Below are 22,591 nucleotides of genomic sequence, written 5' to 3'. Positions count from 1 at the left end.
TATCGCAGAAATACACACTCAAAATACTTTACGATAATCTATCAAGTTGGTAGCTAACTATAGTATTTTATGAATATGGGCTGAAGTGATAACGAAATGACTTCTCTGCCTCCTCCTTCTCCTTCTTCTTACCTCTCAGTCCATTTGCAGAGGCATGCGTCGAGTTGGGCGTATTTGCAGTGGGCGTCACCCCGCCCACAGCTCGAGCCTCGCTAAGCGCCTCCTTGCGAGCAGCCTCCAACTCCTTGGGCGTGAGACCCGCATCATCGATGTGCAACTTCTGTTGATTCGTGGTCAACGGCGCCGTTTCGCTTCCCTCGATCTGTTGCTTGCTATTCACATGACCAATGCGCTCATCATCCTGGCCCGTGTGCAGTTTATAGCTGCGATCGTCCACCTCATCGATGGCACAAATTGTTGGCTTATATTTGCCCTGATTCAGGGCCATGCTTGCTGCTGTCTAAATCAAAAGATCTCGCCTGAGACGGTGTTTGTGTATGTTCCTCTTAATTGTGTGCTAATTTAAGCTCATTTTAAGTCGCGTAACTGCAAAAAAGTGAAAAAAGGCAAGTTCGGGGTAATAAATCATTTGAAATCACAGCCGGGCATGTCAATTGGCCAAACTGGCCAATTCATGAATGTCTTGGGTGAATACTACAAGGCAATTGATAGTCATGAGTTGCCCGCTATCAGGGTGGGAAGCTTTAACGTAACGTGCTGATTATCACAAAAGATTACCTTGAGACATGATATACGATTGAGACACAGTCACCCACAGTCAGTCGTCACACACAGCACAACACAACACTTGCGCAATAGACTCTTCTTGGTATATGGAGCATCACAGATAAGTTGAAATCGCGTCGAGATAACGCACCACAACGATAGCTCTTCTACTATATATATGTATACACAATGTATGAGCTATAAAGATGTACACTAAATATATATACATATATATAACTTGTACAGTAGCTGTAGCGTGTGTGCATTCCTGTCAACATTTGACTTCTTTTCAATTTTAAATTGACAACAATTGCTGCCAATTTGCGAAGCCAACTCACGACGAGATTCCCACTCGCAAAAAACGTCTCCAGCACAACTGCAATTTGATATGCTTGCTGTGTGTCTGTATACAGCTTATGTTCTGATGTTCTGTATATAGAGCCGAAGATCTATCGCCGATTCGGTGGCAAATTGGCAAATTGTGCATAAATTTTAATTGACGAAATTAGCCAAAGATAATGCTAAAGTGCAACTAATTAAAAGTGCACGCAACTCTGGCGACAAAGTCGATTGACTCCATTATTTGTTCATCTATCTTTCGTGATGGCTTGATTGATTGATCAAACGTCTAATCAACTTCATGTTCCTGCATTACGCATCGTTGCGTTGCCTTTGCAATTAGCAAGTTTATTTCCAGCTTCACATATTCTTATAATCTTCCAGATAAACAGAAAAAATCTTAAGCAGCTCTAAGGATTTGGTTAATTAAGTGGAAAAGACCATAAAAGTTCATTAACTGCATAGTTTGCAGCTAGAAAGAGTTCCATAAACATAGACATAAGAAAGTTACAGTCAAGAGTACTCGACTATGAAATACCCTTTCTCAATAAAAGAAAATAGTGCGGTAGCACTTAAATATTTCAAATTAATATACCGAAAATATATTTAAATATACCGAATTACTAAAAATAAAGCTTTGAGAAAAAATCGATTTCTATTTAAATATACAAAATTAATACACCGAAAATACAATAATCAAAGCTTTAGAAAAAAGTTTATCGTCATTTAGATATACCAAATTAATATACCAAAAATATAATAAAATACCGACAACAAAACTTTAGAAAAAACTAACGCCATTTGAATTTACCAAATGAATATACTGAAATACTGCTCAAAAAAAATGTCGTCATTTAAATATATCAAATGAATATACTGAAATATACCAAAATACAGACAACCGAGCATTAGAAAAAAAAACTATCGCCAACTAAAGCTAGTGCTTATAAAGATAAAGATAAGAGCGCAATTTAAAGATTCGATTACTTTTTCCTCTCTTAAAAACTATAAAACCATATTCAGCATTATTCCCATCTGAAGAGCTCTACCTACGCCCCTGACAATATAGTTTCACTTGCCGGACATATCTATTTAGACTACAAATGACCTATGACTGTATATGACTTTGGGACTGTCACTGACTCGGATGATTTATCGCAGTATTAAAAAGCAAAAACATCATCGAAGGCCTGCGGGATTATGATATGCGTTGGTCAGTTTGGCCAGATTACGGACTGTCCCTGGCCAGCGATGCAGAAGGCAAGAAGACAAGAAGGCAAGCAAGCAACGGGGACAGGCAATTTAGCCCAGGTTACTTAAATGATAACCTAAGGGAAACGCTTTAAACGCTGCCTCGTCGTCGTATCTTATCGGCATAGCGCGATTATTGCCTTATTCACGTCCACTTTTTAGTCATTGGCACTAAGCAATAAAGAATGTCTCCTATCTCAGCATTGTATATGATGTGTGTGTGCCAACAATTTGAGATAACTTCTTTGCTTTTTGTTTTTGGGACTAGCCAAATAAATGAAAAAAAAAAAACAAATTCTTTAAACCGTGCACAACAAGAAGTCGATTGCTAAATTTGTAGTTGGTATTTCTAAGCCTATTGTATTTATTTAATTAAAAATATTGCATACGTACGATTTTTCAGCAATTCATTTAGTACAATAAAGACAACAAACAGAAACTACCCTGACAATCTGTATTTCTCGATCCAAGGGCCACTTCAAGAGCCCTGGCCTGAAAGACGCGAGGCACTTGAGCAATAATCAGATAACTCGAGTTTCGAGTCAAAAGTCTAAAGTAAATATGCATATAGAAAACACGCACACACACACACACACACATGTCTATATCTGTATGGAGATAAATCACAGACACACATTCGCCTTTTGGATATGAGATCATCATCTTCGCCGTCTGTTAGATCTTCCTCATGTGTCACTTGTTATCAGTCAGTGTGAGACGTTGAGATTTCCAGCTGCCTGCTACGAAACGCAGTTGCTTGCTACGACACTCAGCTGCTTGCTACGAAGTACAGATGCTTGCTATGAAACTGTGCATATTGTAGCTGAATGCTATAAATCAACTTGATCAACATATTCGCTATAGATTATGATAGCTAATAAAGTTATTGATTCATTTCACATAAATTCAGCTTGAAGCAAACACAAATCTTTAACACCATTTGTTTGTCTATATTTATCAACTATATTCTGTATTCGCATTCGCAATAATTTATCAGCTGACCCACAAAAGTAATGTGCTATAAAACTGCAGCCAATTGTATACAAAACAACGCTGCATAAATCATTTCTAATTACAATTCTTCTCGCCTGACAAATCACTGACAAATTATCATAACTCATTTGAAATACTGCAAAAAATTTCCGCAAAAAATTTGCATTTATTGTATGACCGAAAAAAATGTATATAAATGAAATGAAATGGAATGAAAATAAAAGAAGAAAAATGCAAATGTCAGATGATTTTTAATAGGTCGTTCGGCGATCACGATGACGATGAGACGCGGTGTCGTTCATCAAAGCCTTTGTGCCGCGGCGGCACTTTTCAAAATGAGCACACGCTCCAATACGAGTGCACACACGCACAACAAATACACACACACACACATGCATATGTGCACATGTGTTTATGAGGAAATAGAGAAGAAGCCGCTGCATTATTGTTTATGGCTTGTATCGAAGTCTCGGAATGATAAACTGACCAAAAAGCATTTCATCAAAAACGCTTAATTCGCATTATGCAAACGGGTTAGACCCCCAATTTGGAATACTCGTAGGAACAGGGAGGGGGGCAACAACGAAGACGAAGACGAAGACGACTTTCCTGTTACGCTTATGGCTACACTTGCCACACTTTCAACTCAGCTGCTGCTGCGCATATTGCACGAGGGTGGAACTGAGATTAGTGGAATGAGATGATGATGATGACACTTGCCACAACAACAAATATTGCTGTAAGACGCAATTTGAGTTGGGAGATTTTTTGAATGCAGCAAAAATTACGTTGTTTACAGCGATTCTATTTTGTTTGTTTGACTTGAGGCTGCAATATAATAAACATGATTAGGCATTTCTTATTTATTGATTCCTATCCGATGAGAAAAAAGCAATGCTTATACCTTCAATTGAGAATATTCTTGAATTTTTCTTTTGACAAAATAAGTTGTAATTTCATAAAAATAGTTCATAATTTTTTACTCTTTACATAAAGTAAAGTGATAGGAAGACTGATTCTTCAAATCTAGAACATTCGTCTTAAAATTTGTGTTCTTAAAATAAGACCACTTAAGAACAAATTCTTAAAACTAAAAACATTAATCTGAAACGCCGAATTCTCAAAATAAGACCAAAAACTACTACTACTACTAACCCATTGAAATTCCTTTAAAGTTTGTATCTAGGTTTGAGATTTTAGATTTGTTCCACTTTCTAAAACTTTGGCTCTTACATCAACTGTTCTTGAAATCAGGATGCGTTTTCTAACATCAAGATTTTCATGTTCTTGACACACTTTTTAAACAAAAATTCTTAGAACTAAGCGCAAAATCTTAATTTTAGAACTTTTTCTCAGTGCAAAAAGTAATTATGTGTTTATATAGAGAATGTTTTCAACATTTCTATAAATTAATAAATTAAATTAAATGAAATAAGTAAAAAACCAAATAAAATAAATGGAATAGTATATTGGCATTTTTAATCTTGTATTTTCTAGATAAAGTAAAGAATTATTCAACGTTAGTTTACCAAATAATAATCATAATCATGACATATTTAAGATTTTCATGGCCTGGCGCAATTTTACCGGCTAAAGAGAACGTGTTTATTTGTTAATCATGCTGAATATTAGATATGATTTCGCGGCAAAACTTCAACACCTTCTTCATGGCGTCGACTCACGCACATTCGTGAAGAACTCAGGCGAGCGGCACTTGCTTTCGCAGGCCAAAAATGGGATTACGACGTATACGCAACCGAGCACAATTCATTTAATTATGTCAAACTACCAAAATGAAATACAACAATAAAAAACAAAGAGAGAAAAAAAACGGAGAAACACCATAACAATCATAAAAATGAAAATAAACCGTCAAAAGAGACGCCAAATTTGACACACATTAAAGTTAATAATACTGCTGCCTACGCATTGATTAACAAACAACAATTTCAAAAGTAAACATTCAAATAATTTAACGCATGGAAATTCAATTTGACGGCATGCGTAATTAACTGTTGGATTTGCGCACCTGTCAAACTGCTGTCGAATTGACAAATTGACAAATTGACGAGCTCACATTTTATTTTCCGCTTTTTTTTTCATATAAATTTTAGTTTGTTGCTCCACTATTAGCTTGTTCCGCTAATTGTTATTGTTGGTGTTGTACTATTGACTTTTAATTTGCTTTAGTGGCGCACCAAAACATCGTCGTCCATTATCAGAAATTGTCGCCAGATACTTCAAGCATCAGGCACTGAAATTGCGACAACAAAAGTAGACGATAACTAGATACCCTACACTTGCACTCAATGATAATATTAACAATAGTTGCAAAGACAAATCATCTAGATTAATGACTATATAAATAATATGTTGAACTGATTACAGGGTATATAAAAACAGTTAAGAGTCGAGTGTGCTCAACTTTGAGATACTATATTTGCTAGCTATTTGAAAGAAAAGCAAAAAAGTGCGGTTTTAATTTTAAGATATACCGAATTAATATACCGCAAATACTAAAAATATACCAAATAATTTTTTTAGTATTATATATTGATAATATACCGCAAAATACTAAAATATACCAAATACTATTTTAGCACCAGATTGTCAGCGATTATTATTACGCTAGTTATTCGAAGTTTATCGATTTGCAAGGACGGAAGTGGGCAAAAATTTAAAACAAATTTGATCTGTGTGCAAACATAATAAATACTGTTAACAAATAATGATAAAAAGTAAAATTCATTAATAATGTAAAGTATAGTATATATTTGTTGGCACATCTCATAAGTATTTTGTATACAAGATTTGTCCTTTACCTTAACCTTGTTACAATTCGCTTTGACACTGAACTTCGATCACTGCGATCGACTGCTTACAGGGTATCATCGATCGTATTGGGCAGCTCTCTCTCTCTCTCTCTCTCTCTCTCTCTGATAACCTTGTCTCAACTAGGTGCTTGTGCTTGCACAACCCAAAACACTAACAACAATAGCAGCAAACATTGTTGTTGTTGTTGCAGTTGTTGAAATAAATGTGTCAACAATTTGTCAGCCTAGTTGTAGTTACTAAGCAGCGACGTCAACTGCGACTGCGACTGCGGCGCTGTTTACGCTCAGCTGTGCACAAGGCAATGCAAATAATGTTTGATCGGCACAAAGTGATAAGAATGGAAGCGCAACGAAAATTGTTTTAAAACACAATTTGAACACTGCACAGAAATAAACTACAGTGCGTGTCGCCTCTGATGAACCAGACAATATGCAACTCTATTCAAAATACAAAATTTTTCTTTACTTACACTAATTTCAGCTGTTTATTCTTTCTTTTGAGAAAACTAATATCTTTTTTTCTTTACTCAACAAAGCTCAAAATGTAACTGCCTCACGTAAACTCTTGTAAATTGATCTTCTTTCTTTACAAATTGCGCATTGCATTTCCCCCAATTTAAGCAGCCAATGAACCGCTTCAGCTGGATTCGCATTACGCCAATTCTGTGTCAATTTCCGAAGTTCAATAAAAGTTCTTGATCTGCAAAATCGATTTAGCCATATATGTATACACTCACACACACATACACACACATATTTGGCTCAGTGTTGACAGCGTTTTCGCTGTTAGCTCAAGCGTAAATCAGAAGTTCAAGCGTTTAACGGAAAAGGTGCGGTTACCTTGTATAATAATGCTTTTACACGTGTGTACACACTTATTTGTGTTGGTGTTGGGTGTGTGCACACACTGGCATTAATCCCCGTATGAAGCTCGTTTTAGAACAATGGCAAAAAATATAACATGACAAATGCTAAAGTCGAAAAGGCAACTCGACAACGAAATGCTCTATATACATATTTATTTGGTCTCTTACTTCCATGTTTAGTCTCAATATTATTACATTTTCTTAGACATATTGTCTAAGTTCTTCAAACCGATTATGTAAATTTGGAAATCTAATCTTCGCTAGCCACGGAGATCTAACAAAGACATAAAAAAGCTAAAATATGAGACACTTCCCCTGCCACTAAATTTGTTATACCCTTCCATCAATTCCTTTGTAAGTATCGATGCGCGTACGACAAAAAAAAAAGAGACATAGTTCGATAGCGGACGGAGGATGCAATGCAATGTGATGCGATGCGATGATGCGGGCAAAAAGGTAAGGCAATAAAATGTTGCTGAGTGCTCGGTAACAGTGTCCGCATTAAAAGAGATAGGGAAGGGGGTGGAGAAGTCTAAAGAGGGGGAAACGTGGAGTTGGCGAGTTCAAGTCGTGCGTGAGCGCCACAATGCGCAATTGCAAATGCAAAAGTAAAAGCAAGGCGGAAAAGACAAGAACAACAGCAAAAGCAAAAAAGCAAAAAAGGCAAAACAGCACTTGCACATGCTCAAAAGCAAAAGGCAGCAAGCAGCCCCAGCAGCAGAGCGAAAAAAATGAAAACGTTGTTAGAGATGCGCCAAACTAACTGATGATGTCGTGCAAAGCACTCACACACACACACACACAACACGCGCACGCATAGCTGTTCTTTGAATGTGTGTGCACACATATCAATTTTATGGTTATTGTTCATCCCTGATCGCTGGCATCGCTGCCAGCTGCGACGCAGTGCATTAATTATGGGAATTTCTTTTTCGGAAACAACACACATGTGTGTGCACTAAATGTGGTTGTGGGTGTGAATAACAACAAAACAGAACGATAATGAAGGAAGAAAAAGCGTAATACAGAAATCACAGCATCCTCTGCAAAGTAATAAAAAAAAACAACGTTGCTGCCCTAACAACAGAGCAGCGCAGCATAGCATTGACATTGGCTCTCGCTTACTCTGCTGTTGCTTCTTCTTCCACTTCTCCATCGCCCTCTCCTGCTTTTTGTTGTTGCTTGTCTTGGTTTGGTGACTTGCCGAACCGGTTGTGCCGGCATTTCTCACAAAAAATCACACACACACACACACATACTGCGACACTTTTAAGTTTTTTAACTACGGCTTTAAAGTGCGCTCGCTCTCCCAATGTACTCAACTCGCTCCACATTTAGAGATCTCTTGCTCTTGCTGTCTGTCTTGCATTCCATTACACACACAGTCTCACTCGCACTATACATAACACACACACACACACAAGCGGGCACCTGAAAGCGCAGCTTAAACAAATGTTTGATTTTTACCTATTTGCCGTGGTTGTTGGTTGCTGCTCTCTCTCCCTCGCACTCTACTTAATCGTGTTTATTGTTATAAAAAAGATATCAGCGATCACTTAGCAACATTTAATTAACATATTAACGCGACGACGCACTTAAATACACGCTAAAAATTCGTTTTTATTGTTGCGTCGTTAAATTTTCGCACACCTTTTTTTTGTATCTGAGCTCTTCGCTCTTTAGCCTCACTTGCGGCTCATGCACTTTCTATGAAACAAAAACACACTCACAGCAAAAAAAAATTAAAAATTAATTACAAATTTTTTTCAATTTTAATATATGTTTGTTTCAAACAAACAAAAAGAACAATTGCAGTTTTACGCGCACAACAACAAAAACGCCGTCCGAATGAAAACTACGCAACACACGTTGGCATCGTCGACGTCGCGCAACGTTGCTTTCTCAATGACTACTAAACGAGAAAGAAAGAGAAAAGTAGAACACAACAACTCAACTGAACGCGACAATTACCGTTCTATGTGTGACGTCGTTGTCGCCGTTGCCGTCGTATTCCAGTTTCGAATGCAGTTTACGCGCTGCTGACGTCGCCCACAGGCGACCAATGTGTGCGTGGGTACACCGAAAATGTTACCGTCAACTTTACAATTAGTTTAGCAGTTTAAAAACACCGATTTAACCATGGAAATAACAATTAAAACAACTTTCGAATTACAAATTGTCGTTGTTGTTGTTTGCTTGTGGGCGCGCGCACTCAAGAGTGTGTGACCGCATATGGAATTTCCAAAAAATACTATTTAATATAGAAGTATATACCAAATACACCAGAGCCCTTTCGAATCGCCTTGCAATTTACATGTGCAGTGGAAAATCGAAATATTGTTGGTCACACTGCTAGTCAGTTCACGAACCGCTGTAAGCGCATTGTCGATGCACTGCTTGCAGCGTCAACTGCTTGAATTTGAATAGGGAAAGTATGCTTCGTTTATTTTTTACAATTCGACCGTCATTTTATTTGTAGTTTTTATAATAAGAAAATTAAATTTAATACAAAATTAGCGAAAAAGTAAAACACACGCATTTATAAGTACAGTTAATAAATTAAACAATAGCGAGTTGTGTTTAAATAATAGGTAGAGACGACAATGGGTTCATGGCTACATTTTCTACCCATAATTTATTTCGAGAGTACACCAAAAGAAGTCGGTCTGCGCTTCTTGCGGTGTAGTTTGGAAATAAATGCATATTAATTGTAATAAACGCCTTAATTGTTTTTATATATGTTTTTTTTTTTGTTTGTTGGTTGGTTTGTTTTTTAGTATATACACAAATAGTTTTACAATTACGAAAAAAAATTACACATTGATTTAATTAATAGTTTTGCATTAACACATTTTGGCGTTGCAACTTGGCAAACTTTGAGTTTGTCAAACAATTTCAAAGAAATCAAAAATAATAAACAAAATTAAAAAGAAAAAAAAATCGAACATTCTCAATAATCATAATAATTAGGTAAGTTATTAATGATATAGAAAAAAAAACATCCTAAAGTAGCACCTATTATTTGCTTTATGCTATATATTTGTATGCTACCTTTGGGCCGCTGGCGCCCATGGGCGTGGCAGTAAAGACGACACCTCCATTGAAAGCTTCTCTGCGGGCAGCATAGATTCGTGTTTAAAAATAAAATTTGATTTCTATTATTATCATCATTTCATTTCATCATTATTATGTTTGTTTTTGTTTTGTGGTCTCTCGTTTTCAATTATATATGTATATTAACTAACACACAAGCAAGCATTCGATTCATGCATTCAATCATTCGCACACACTCATTTGCACTCGCATTCACAACAACTTAGCATAGTTAACTTCTTTAGTACAGATTAATATAGCACTTGTAACTGCTCAATCAAATTTGCAAGTTCCATCGAACAAAAATTGTAATCATAATTATATAAAAGAACATAAACAAAAATGAAATAAACCTTTTCGCTTTCGAAAGTTCTTAATTTCGTGACTAGGCAAGTTTTATGTGTTTTTTCTTTCTTTGTTAAAAAAACTAAAAAACTCATCGCAACATCGATTCCTATTGTTTTTGATTTCTCTTTTTTTTCATTCATTCATTCAAATAATTCTTTGTTTAGCTTGTCGTAGCGCGCTTTTTGAAAAGGCGCGCGCGCATGGGTTTGAAACTTGGCTAAGCGTTCGTTGGTTGTTTGGATTTGTTTAGTAGGTGAAATTGTTTTAGAACCGTTTCATGTTTTTTAGTACATTGTTTTTAGTGCGATGTTAGAATTGTTCGTATTCATGTTAGGCGGGTGTTCATGTTAGCCGCTACGTAACTCGGGCATCTCAGCCGTTACGTAACGTAAGCGCTTTACAGATGCTCATCGCCATGGTAACCGTTGCGCAACGGTTGACGCTCCTGCGAATGATCCGTGGGCCGATTGCGCTTGAAGAAGCCGCACTGAAAACACAAAATGTTAAATGAAAATGTTAATTCAGAGCACTTTGTGATATGCCAAAGCTTAACTCACTTTGTAGAGTAGCAGCACGAGCAGCAGGAAGATGAGTGCACCCGCACAGGCGGACAATACGACAGCCCAAAGTGGCACCACATCCGGCACCTGCAACGGTTCCGGTTGCGCCTTGTAGAAGATCTCGTGGGACTTCTTTATCTCCAGCTTGGGCTGACCGATGAACGGCAATTGCGTGACCTTGGCAATGGCCTGTGTAGATACATTCAGTGGCGCATTGAAGGCCACCTTCTCCATGGTCTTGGCCACCATACGAGCGCGAATGGCCACAAAAGCAGCATCCGCATCCTCATAACCGAGATTCTCCACATAACAACGCAGTACACGACAATTGATGCCCTGACACGGTGCCGTATTGTTCGATTCATCCAGACGCAGCTCCTCCGGCGTTGGAAGTTCGCGTCTAAAGCGATGCGATGAGCTCGAACTCGAGCTTGAGCTCGTGCTCCAGTCCTGAGCATTCTGCTGCTGATTGTTACCATCGTAAATGCCCTCGTTCTCACGTCCGAAATACGGTCTGTTGCCACTCGAGCTGTAGGTGACACGATGATGCACCACCGGCTGTTGTTGCTGTTGCTGTTGCTGCTGTTGAGCGTACTGCACGTTGTGGCTGTTGTGCAGCTCGTTGTCCACGTTGCCCCGATTGATGCCCATATCGAGTCCGCCTGTACGGAAGTTGCCATTGCGTCCGCCATAAATGGACTTGTCCAACGCACCGCCATAACCTCCGCCACCGCCAGCCAAGTAGATCTTCTGCTGCTGCTGTTGCTGCTGCTGCTGTGAAGGCATCTGGTAGTTGGAGCTGGAGTAGACTTGTGGCGAAGCCATCTGAATGTGTCCGTGTGTGCTGTGTCCCATCAACTCTGCGCTGGGTGCACCACCACCGAAGCTTGTGTGGGTGAAGGTGGCACTTGTGCGATTAATGTTGTTGCTTGCCTCCTGTTTGACGTCCGCTTGATTGGCGCGATCCAAGTGCACATACGAAGCATCGCCAGCCGCATCCTGGGCATCCTCACGCTCCAGCACCTCCTTCTGTCTGTCGGTGATATTGAGCTGTATATCCTTGCTCACGGCGACGCCCACATTGCTGCCGGTTTGCACACCATCCGAGATCTCCAGATGCCCTCCGCTCGTTTCGCTCTCCTGCGTCACCGAATTGCTGATGGCACCTTGGGCATGCAGATACGATTTGCTGCGTTGTTTCTCGTTGAGCTTGAGGTTCAGTTCGTTGGCATCGATGCGGTCGCAACGGATTTTGCCCCCCGTTTCGGGCTGATCGAGTACGTACATCAGATGATCGCCGGCGAGCGTCTTGTATGGGTAATAAATTTCAACAACGGCGCCTTTGATGAACGAACTCTGATTGTTGCGCAGCTCATAGATGTGCACAACTTGCGGCCCAAGCTCCTCCTCGGTGGTGGCATTCTCCGGTGTCTTGTAGTCAGCGGCCTTGTACACCTGATAGTCGGGCAACGATGTGCCCTTGATGGTTAGATCGGTCCTCACATCGATCACAATGCTCTTGCTGCCATAGTTATCCAGCTTGGAGTTTGCCCTGTCGGGATTCGTGGAGTTCGCCTCCCAGTAGAAGTTGTAGCTGTTGGCCTTCGTGTGTTTCTCGGCGGGCACAAAGCTGATGGCAAAGTGTGTCTGTTCAAAGTGCAAGCAATAAGTTTAGAACTGAATAAAAATAGGGAAAATACAATGCAAGCCCTTACCACTTGGTTGCGTTCCAGCGGATTTCCGATGTCGCATTTGATGGTAAAGTTGTTGTTGCCATCGGGAGCCGAACAGGTGATGGGCATGTCGATTTTATCGCCCAACTGTTGCAGCTTGGTGAACTGCAAATCACGTGGCGTCATCATGTAAAAGGCCGCCTCGAAGGCATCCTCGTACTTGTTTTTAATCAAGACCTCCAGGGTCAAAGGCTCCGGTGAGCCAAAGTAGTATTTGTCGATTGTTCTATTAAGGTTAGAGAGGAACACAAATTAGCATTTGACACTATAGTTGACATCTCTGGCACTCACTTGACATCCACATGCAGATCGGGCTCACAAATGTTATCGTCTCCGCAATTCTTCTGAATGTTGATCGCATCGCGTAGCACAATCTCACGATTCTGATCGATGACCGGCTCCAGAACATCGCGACGACGTCGCACTAACGATTCAGCGGGTCGATTGCTGCGCAGATTGTAGCGCGCTTCGACTTCCAACGGCGTCAGTTTGTCCTGCACGCCATCCATGAGATAGACGGTTTCATTGAGGCAATACCGCTGGCCATAGTTGAGGCGAATGGTCTGGTTACGTATGTTTTTGCCCTCGTCACGGAGGAAGAACATGCGGGGATTGCGTGTCTTCTTCGCATCGAGCAGCCAGGACACATCAAAGTCCAATTGCATGGGCAGATAACGTCCGGTATAACTCCAGCAGGTGCTGAGCGGCATGCAGGGCACCCACTTGTGATCGCGTTGCAATTGACACGTGCGCTCATCCAAACTGATCAATTTCGAGGTACTCGAGAACAACGTCTCAGCATTGACAGCGGCCACGGGACGCGACCTGAAGATATAAACCTGATCGGAGGCATAAGCGCCAACAGCAAGATCGGGATATGTGTTGTTGTCCATGTCAACGCCGCCGGACAGCGAAAAGCCAAATGTGTGCGGATAGGGAGCGGACTCCACCAGCTGTTCGGCCCGGATGATTTGCGAAGGTTTCGCCAGCGGACCCGTCTCTGAACCATGATAGATGTACACGACACCGCGACCCTCGGGACCGTCATAGGGTGCGCCCACAGCAAAGTCACCGTAGCCATCGCCATTCACGTCACCCAACGTGGAGAGCGCCAGACCGAAGCGACCCTTGGTATGGAAGCCATCGCGTATGTGTTCCCTAGTCCAGTGTTCGGCCTGCCAGGTGTAAAGCGGTTAAATAAATTTAGGGATATTAAGAGAACCCCGAAGGAATATTAGGAAATGGCTTTGGCCTTCAAAAGGGCATCAGAAATCCCCGTAGAGCTTTAGGGAAAATAACTTAGGAAGCACTTAAAGCGGGCAAACAGCTTCTAGGACTTAAAAATAATTTAGAAAGCACATAAAGATTTACCATAAGCCAAAGTAAAGGTACGTTTCAAGGAAAAGAGGACTTTTGGAAAAATGACTTTAGAAGAAGTAATGATCCTCTTCAGTACCTCAGGAGTAATTAAGGAATATCTTCAGAACGACAAGGAAGTTCCTTAAACTTTGAAGAACTTCAAATTAAATTACATAACTCCGCAGGACTTACCGGTGTGTTGCCGCCTTGCAGCAGAATATAGACACGTCCCACATCGTACTCGCCCTCAACGTTGCCCGGTTCGGTGTACATCGGTGCACCAATGATCAGATCGTCGAGACCATCGCCATCCACATCGCTGGTGGCCAAGGCATAACCAAAGTACTCGCCAATCTGGCGACCGGTGATGTTGAAGATGTTAGCCATGTTCCAGCGATTGACAACGATCTTGCCCAACAAATTGGCACCACGCGGCATGCCAATAGCAACATCTTCGCTGCGATCGGCATCAAAATCACCGGTGATCATCGAGTAACCCAAATATGAATCATCGTTAGCCGATGTAGACTCAGCGGTGGAGAATACTTGATTCTCCGGCTTGGTCACATCCTGTGAATACGCTGTACCTGTGAATATTGTGGTACAATGATTATGTGGCTCCAAAATGTTGTGCGATTTATTCACATTGTTGTTTTTGATTCTTTTATTGGTGTGAGATGTGTTTGTGTTTCCATTGTGTTTAGCTACGATTATTGCGGCATGCTGGATGATAACAACAACATCAACAATATCAACGACAACAATAACAATAACAATAACAACAACAAGAACAGCAACAATTGTAATTGTAAACAAGTCAATCAATAGTTCTAAATAATTGTACTACAAGTTCTACGATACAAACTACGAGCTACGATTTGTTGTACTACGAATTGAAGATATTATTAGTCTTTAGACCCAAAATGAGGCATGCGCTAGGTGATACATGCAACAAAACACCCTGAGGATCACACTACGCTGCGATCCTCGACCGCGGTTAGTAACACAACTTAATAGCCAAGACCCGAATCCATAACGAAAGCTCATGCGCACAGCTTAAAGGAGCTTAAAGTTCGCTTACAACTTATTTTCTTAGTATACTTAATGACGTACGCGGCTCAAGCGAGAGAGTGCGAATATTGCTCGCTCTCAATTAAATAGTTTAATTGTAGACAAATTAGGTTCATGTTCATGTCAACTATCACGTTAATTGAGGCTTTATTTTTGCGTTGTAATGTCAAATTCGCGTGGCAACATTATATTCAAGTGTGCCAAATTGAGACTTACTAGATTCTACGTTAATGCTTAATATGAGAAACTCTTCTTAAATTCAATATTTTTTTTTGATTATTCAAGTTTTTAGAATTTAAGTGCCAAATTGAGACTTACTAGATTCTACGTTAATGCTTAATCTCAGAAACTCTTCTTAAATTCAATATTTTTTTTTGATTATTCAAGTTTTTAGAATTTAAGTGCCAAATTGAGACTTACTAGATTCTACGTTAATGCTTAATCTCAGAAACTCTTCTTAAATTCAATATTTTTTTTTTGATTATTTAAGTTTTTACAATTTAAAAAACATATTTTATCAGCTACGCTGAAAGTTAACATGAACACAAGTGATTGTAAGGAATTTCAATACCTTGCTAAGTGGCAGCACCAGAGTAGCTAGTGGGCAGCCCTTAAATCTAGCTTGAACGGCGTGCGCATATTAAGACTCTGATATTATATACTAAATGATATGATACGTATGCGTAATACGTATGGATGTGTGTATGTGTGTGTGTGTGTGTACTAAATATGTATGTATGTGTGAGCGATGCTTAGTGGAGACAACAACCAGAGCTGCAGTTGATGTGCACCTAGACGAGACGAGACGAGACGAGAGACAGGCAGACATGACATTTTGGCGCGTTTTTTTGCGTATTCCTCGTGTGGTGCTTGGATGCTTTATCGAGCTTTGCCGCACTCGTTTCATTGGTGGGTTAGCGAAGCGTTCGATGAGTGGGCGTGGAGCGTGGGGGCGTGGCGTAGGCGAATTTAGCGATCGCTGTCAAATCGTGGACAGGGGAATGACCACTCGTAACGATAGTTTTCTGCACCGACTTGACAGCCCCTCGCAGAGATAGATGATGAGTTCGAGTTCGAATTCGAATTTGATTATAATATTATCACACACCATTGTTTATGTGGGGGTAGTAGGGGGAGGGAAGGAGCAGGGAAGCGGGCAAAGGGTTTAAGGCCATTCGTCAATTATTATTTATATATTTTCTTTTTTACAATTTGAATTATTTAAATTGTTTGTTTGGTTTTGGTTTATTTTTAGGCACTTTATCGATTTCATAGTGTGGTGTGGTTAATGTTGATCGATCAATAATAAATGTTCTACATTAGGTATTTCTTTTTGCGGTGAGAGAAGCGTAATTTGCGTTTATTATTTATTATTACCTCCAGTGCCGAAGGGCTGATAAAAAGGCGGCTTAAATGGAAACTCGGCATCGGGCGGTATTGAGTAGGTTTGTCCTTTTTTTTTTGTTTTCGTGGTTTAATATTTGATAGATTTAAGGTTTTATATTGTTGGATTTATTTGGTTTTAATATAGCAGAAGTTTTGATACGGTTTTTGGTTTATTTTTGTTTGGTGATTGGTTGTTTGGTTTTTTTTTTTGGTTGGTTGGGTTGAACAACAGACACAGGTCATGGCGTTCGGTACAGAATGCATACGATTAGATCGATTTGGTCGATTAGGAGAGGATGATCGCATTTTTCAGTTCATTTCAATTTCGTATTTGGGTTTGTTCGAAACATTTGAAAAATTTTGTTGTTGTAGTGCATGCATTTTGCGCCGACAGGCAGACAGAGTGTGAATAGAGGAGCAAATACAGAAGTATAAATAGAGAGGAGAGAGAGAGAGAGAGAAAAAGAGAGAATACATAATACAATATTAATCAAATGGAGACAAAAAAAAACAAGGTAAAAAACGTCATCAATTAGGAGAAAACATGACGCGTACAATTACAGTTATCGTTATAAAGTTATAAAGTTACGATTACAGTTTACAATTACGATAACAAAATACGATTACAATTTACGATAATATCGATATACAGTATATATATATTATAGTCGAGAGCGATTGAGAGATGTATACATTGTCAAAGGAAATGCAGCTATAACTCGATTTGGGGTTAAGTTACGATACAATTACAATAGTCAATAATTCAATTTAACAAATTATCATTAATTTTATGGAGCTGACTACACGATAAACTTAATATGTGGTTAGTTCCTCGGCGCGTCGAGCGTTGTCGAGCTGCACAAATGCATTATGAATGTGGTTTTTGCTTATTTAATCTGCGTTTCTTGTTGCTTTTTTCGAATAGGTTTCATTTCTTTGTACTGTTTTTTTAGCGGTGGCGACGACATTGAACGCACATTAAGCCCAATTGTGTAATGAACTTTGGATGACGACAACAACACTCGACAACACTTAAAAACTCATTATGACAAACTTAAGTGGCAGTCAGGCGATAGTAAACGATAGTAACGATACTATCGTCCAGCTGGCCAAGGTTGTGTTCCTCTAGCCAAACATGCACGAGACAACGCATCGCAATTAGGACTACAAACTAAACTAAACATGGGCATCTTACACTATTCGAAATGTGTGTGGGGGAAATATTATATTTGGGAAAAGAGGAAACTAAATCTAAAGTTCTAGGTTAGAGACATACATCGGGTAATCGATAGGTCAACTCAATAGTTTCATCATTAACAATTGCAATTATCCCAGTGTGTATTGTGTGTTTGTTTGTGAGGTTAGGGACGTTCTAAATTCTAAAGATGCTGGGGGTTCAAAAAATTAAACACAACTGAAAACTAAAATTAACACAAAGTTCAAAAAACGTAAATTTAACTTGGAAATCAGTGGACAATTGAGGGACATAGGACATAAAGTTCGAATGCAAAAATAACAAGACAAATTAAAGAAAGTTTTTCCTTTTAAAGGGGGAAAGTATAAAAATGTGTATATCAAACCAGAAACTACGGGACTACGGCACTTTGTCTGTGTTTATTTGTGTGTTTGTGTTTGTTTGTATATCTATAGGAAAGGGGCTCAAAAAGGTTTCGTAGCTGGGCTTGGGTTGGGGGGATTGAGTTGGTAATGATGCTTAAAGTTCTAGAAAAAAAACTATAACTAGATACAATGGATACAGTAGCCGTTGTACTTAGAAGGTACCGATACGATAGTACAAATACAACAAATATCGAAAGTATCGAATATCAAATAATACAAAATACATACAAGGTACAAAGGTAATCTTGATTTATATTCAACTTGACAGCTGCTTCTTTACTTTTTCGCTAGGCTTAATTCATACTTGAGCGTAACTATCGGGTATTTAGCATGTCGTGCACTTACCTTGCCAGTACCAACTGCCGGGTGCGCCAATGAACAAACGTGAACCATTCTGCAAAAAAAAAGATGCAACGTATAAGAGAATCTCTTGTAAATCTTTTGCAGATTTCGATGCTGATTTCGATTGCGATTGTGATTGCTTATGCAAATGCTATGCCACGATTGCAACAAGGTGCCAACTAAACGTGCCCACGCCACATGCCGCATGCCTCACGCCTCACGCTTTACACCTAATGCAACACACTTGCAACCAATCCCAAAAAAAAAAAAAATTAAAGAAACTCCCCAAACCCAAAGAATTCAAGCCCAAAACCTATCCCCAATGGCAATGGCATGCACATAATAACTGGAAAGTATTCAAAGAAGCCAACGAAATGGCGGCATGCCAGACTGATAAATACTCTACATTTTTGGTGGATAACTATTATTTTTTTTAAACACGCTATCCATATTTCGAATACAGTACTATATCAATATACCTAAAATAGCATTTGGTATATTCTTAGTATTTGTGGCTATATTAATTCGGTATATTTAAACATTTATACCACACTTGATAAAAATTCTAAATTAAAATACAACATATTAGCTTGGTGTATTTTAAAATATACGAAATTAATATACCGCATATACCAAATACATATATAATAATATAAAAAATTTAAATGTATTTGAACATTTTAATTTAAATATTTGTATATATTTTATTACTTCTCGTAATTGTAATTTGAAGTGTCTATTATATGTCGTACATCAACAAATCTCTCTAGACTCAATAGTTTTTTAGAACTTCCTTTTAGTGAAATGAAATACTGTAAATTCTTTTCAATAATTTAAGCTCACTCAATAATTCTAGAACTTCACTTATAGTGATAAAATATCTTCAACCCATTTTTGTATATTTTCTAGTACTGTTTTGAAGTATCAAATCACTATTAATGAGAAATGAGAAAATACTATATGCAAATAGCTCGAAATAATTTGAATTAATTTCTATATTTCTAAGTAATGCCAAAGTGACACTCATAGCTGATGGACCCGCCTGCTCATAATGTGTACTTACACTGTTGACAGCCGCACTGAAGCCAGCTTGACACGAGCCCTGTCGATGATATCCCCAGAGGTCTGCAAAAAAAAACAAAAAAAAAGAAGAGAGAATGATGATAAAGAGAGAAGAGAGAAGAGGAAACGATGAAGATAGGATGTCAGTTACAATTTCAGAATTGAGATTACAGCAAATGCATATTATCTTCTGTGTGTGTGTGTGTCTGTTTACTTTTGTATTGTAATTTCGTCAAGAGCAAATGCAGTTGTTAAAAGACGAAGCGAAGGGAAAGCGGCAATAAATTGCAAATAATTACCAGAGCAATGCAATAAATTGAGCCAGTGATTTGTCAGGCAAAGAACAAAAAAAAAATAGGACAACCACACGAACAACATAAAAGGATTAGAGAGCGCGTCTGAGAGTATGATCCTCAAGGCAACAACAATGGGCACAACAGCAACATTGAACAGAACTGCGAACTGCAAACAACCAGAGAATGGACATTGAAATGAAAATACAATAAACTACAGCGGCAGATTGCCAGAACAAAAGGCTGCAGACAGGCCCAGCCCCAAAGGCCAACAAACAGCAACAGAAACAGCAACAACAACAGCAAAAGCAGCAACCACATTCATTGAGTTGGCGTCCGCATCCAAAACTGTTGACCACAAAAGCAAGCCTCCACATCCTTTTGTCGCTGTGCCTTTTTGTGCCTGCTGTTTGCCTTTGCTACCAAATAAAAATCACGCAATGCTTGCGGCAGCAGCAACCACTGGCAGCAGCAGCAACTGGCAGCAGCAACATGTCGCGCTTTTTTTTCCAGCTTTTTGCCTCGGGCAGAAAATCAACAGGCAGATCGTGCGTTTGATCAAATTAAACGATAACAATTTGTCTCCGAAGTGTTTCAATTTGAACGTTCAACAACTGCAACAGCAACAACAACATGTTGCTGGCTGCCTTCTCGCCATAAGTCAACTTTTAAGGCACACAGTTGAGACACAACAGCAACAACAACAACAACAACAACAACAACAGCATTGAGTCTCTCTCTCACACACCGGACAACAGCGCATTGTGCGTTGTGTGTGTGCAGTTGTAGTAATTCCCATAATAAAATCGCCCCCGTCTTGAATTACAATTAGTCTTAGCAAGGGCAGCAACAGCAACAGCAGTTGGACAACTGCGGAATCGGACTTGAACTGAAGAAGACTGAAGAGACTCCACAAGACTGAAGAAGACTCTAAAGCGACGCGCCACTTGGCGGCGGTTCCTTCTCAACGATTGTCGCTCTCTTGGGCAGTTTTTTTGTTGTTATTGTTGTTTTCTTCTTTTTATACCCGCTACCCAAAGGGTAAAAGGGTATTATAACTTTGTATAAAGTACATATGTTCTTGATCAGCCGAGACCACATAACCATGTCTATCCATCCGTCTGCCTGTCTGTCCGTATACGTTCGTAGATCTCACAAGCTAGAAGAAGTTGATTGATCTATATGGTATATTATATGACCTTTGGTGTATTTTAGTATTTTTGCGGTGTATGACAATCTGGTATATTTTGCCCTCTATGGTATATTTCAAATGTAATACTTCAACGATATACCAAATATGGACTTCAGTATATTTTAGTATATTGCAATATATAACTTGGTATATTTTTTAGTAGAAAACCTCACTCATTATGCTATTGTGCTACTTCAACGATATACTAAATATGGCCTTTGGTATATTTTAGTATTATAAGACGATCTGGTATATTTTGGCCTCTTTGGTATATTTTGAATTTAGTTCATCTGTATACCAAATATGACCTTTTAGTATTTTTGTGGTATAATATTTGGTATACTTTTTATAATGGGTAGCGGGTATCTCACAGTCACGCACACTCGACTGTCGCTTTCTTACTTGATTTTTTTTGTTGCTCCCTCTTCTTAACCCTTTTTTCTCCATTCTTTAATTCTGATTTCTGCTCTTTTCATTTTATTTATATTGTTTTTTTTGTGTATGTTATTCGCCTTAACTATTAGTTTGGTATTTTGTGCGTTAAGTTGGTATTTATTGCTTTCAGTAATGTCGGAATGTGCTGGCCCAACTGTCATGTGATGAGTAGCTGCTGTTGCTGCTGTTGTTGCTGCTGTTGTCGCTGCTGTTGTCGCTGCTAATCATTTCACAACAACAACATCAACATCGACAGCGACAACACGACAACATTAATAACGCAACAACACCACTGGGTATTGAGTATTGTGGACATTGAGTCGAGCAGCGTCTGGAAAATGCGTTTAGAATCATTAAATTGGCCCTCAATCGAAGAATGGGAATTCGAATTGGGCTTCGATTGCAGTCAATTGAGCAATCGCTGCGCGAGTGTTAAACTAGTTCTGCGAATTTTGATTGCTTTTTTTCAGTGTTAAATACATATTTAAATAAGCAAATATTCGATTGGAGATTTAAGAAATTAAGGAATTGATATAAATAAGTAAAACAGCTACAGTCCTTTTTGAATAAGAGCAAAAACGTTCAGTATTACTCTTAAAATATACCGAATTAATATACTAAAATATACCAATACCTATATTTGGTATATATACATTCAAAATATTCCATAGAGTACTAAAATATACCAGATTGTCAACCAAAGCTACCAAGAGCTGATTTCAGTAGGCGTATTTTGCCATACAACAAAATTCATAAATAACTTCCACGAGTACAATAATTTCAATTGCTCAATAAAATTTAAACTTAAAAATAAAAAAACTTCCGTCCCTGCTCAATGCCAAATTCCAAATCACTTTCATTTGGGATTATCTTTTTCAGTGTCAAGAAGAAATGGTTCACTAAATGAGGAGATCATCTTGCAAATTATAAAAAAATTTCAGCTGATAAAGCGGTTGGCAGATTAGAAATGAAGAGTCGAAAGTGGAGAGAGTAGACGCTAGGTGCATAGATACTATATTGTATAGTATATATGTATATACGCGTAATCGTGTGTATAATCAAGACGATGTGTGTCTCTATATGCTCTG

The 22,591-nt window shown here is 38.9% G+C and overlaps 2 protein-coding genes across 6 annotated transcripts in view; both read right to left on the bottom strand.

Moving 5' to 3' along the window:
* Positions 1–8,919, bottom strand: part of LOC132796097 (protein gone early) — a 35,245-nt gene extending 26,326 nt beyond the window's left edge. Inside the window, exons 1-2 of one of the 2 annotated variants that reach the window (XM_060807137.1) lie at positions 8,477–8,919; positions 133–546 (exon numbers count right to left, since the gene is read on the bottom strand). In XM_060807137.1, the coding sequence (XP_060663120.1) occupies positions 133–448 (316 nt within the window). In that variant the 5' untranslated portion in view covers positions 449–546; positions 8,477–8,919. The remainder of the gene's footprint in view (positions 1–132; positions 547–8,476) is intronic. The other variant, XM_060807136.1, reaches the window with a different exon arrangement.
* Positions 8,920–10,528: 1,609 nt separating this feature from the next.
* Positions 10,529–22,591, bottom strand: part of LOC132797241 (integrin alpha-PS2) — a 43,785-nt gene continuing 31,722 nt past the window's right edge. For 3 of the 4 annotated variants that reach the window (XM_060808858.1, XM_060808857.1, XM_060808859.1), the window contains exons 6-13: positions 19,585–19,646; positions 18,525–18,573; positions 16,551–16,625; positions 14,295–14,689; positions 13,035–13,918; positions 12,726–12,969; positions 11,008–12,657; positions 10,529–10,937 (exon numbers count right to left, since the gene is read on the bottom strand). In XM_060808858.1, the coding sequence (XP_060664841.1) occupies positions 10,848–10,937; positions 11,008–12,657; positions 12,726–12,969; positions 13,035–13,918; positions 14,295–14,689; positions 16,551–16,625; positions 18,525–18,573; positions 19,585–19,646 (3,449 nt within the window). In that variant the 3' untranslated portion in view covers positions 10,529–10,847. The remainder of the gene's footprint in view (positions 10,938–11,007; positions 12,658–12,725; positions 12,970–13,034; positions 13,919–14,294; positions 14,690–16,550; positions 16,626–18,524; positions 18,574–19,584; positions 19,647–22,591) is intronic. The other variant, XM_060808861.1, reaches the window with a different exon arrangement.

The sequence above is a fragment of the Drosophila nasuta genome, chromosome X (assembly GCF_023558535.2).
Source record: "Drosophila nasuta strain 15112-1781.00 chromosome X, ASM2355853v1, whole genome shotgun sequence".
Lineage (NCBI taxonomy): Eukaryota > Metazoa > Arthropoda > Insecta > Diptera > Drosophilidae > Drosophila > Drosophila nasuta.
This window is presented reverse-complemented; position numbering and strand designations above follow the sequence as displayed.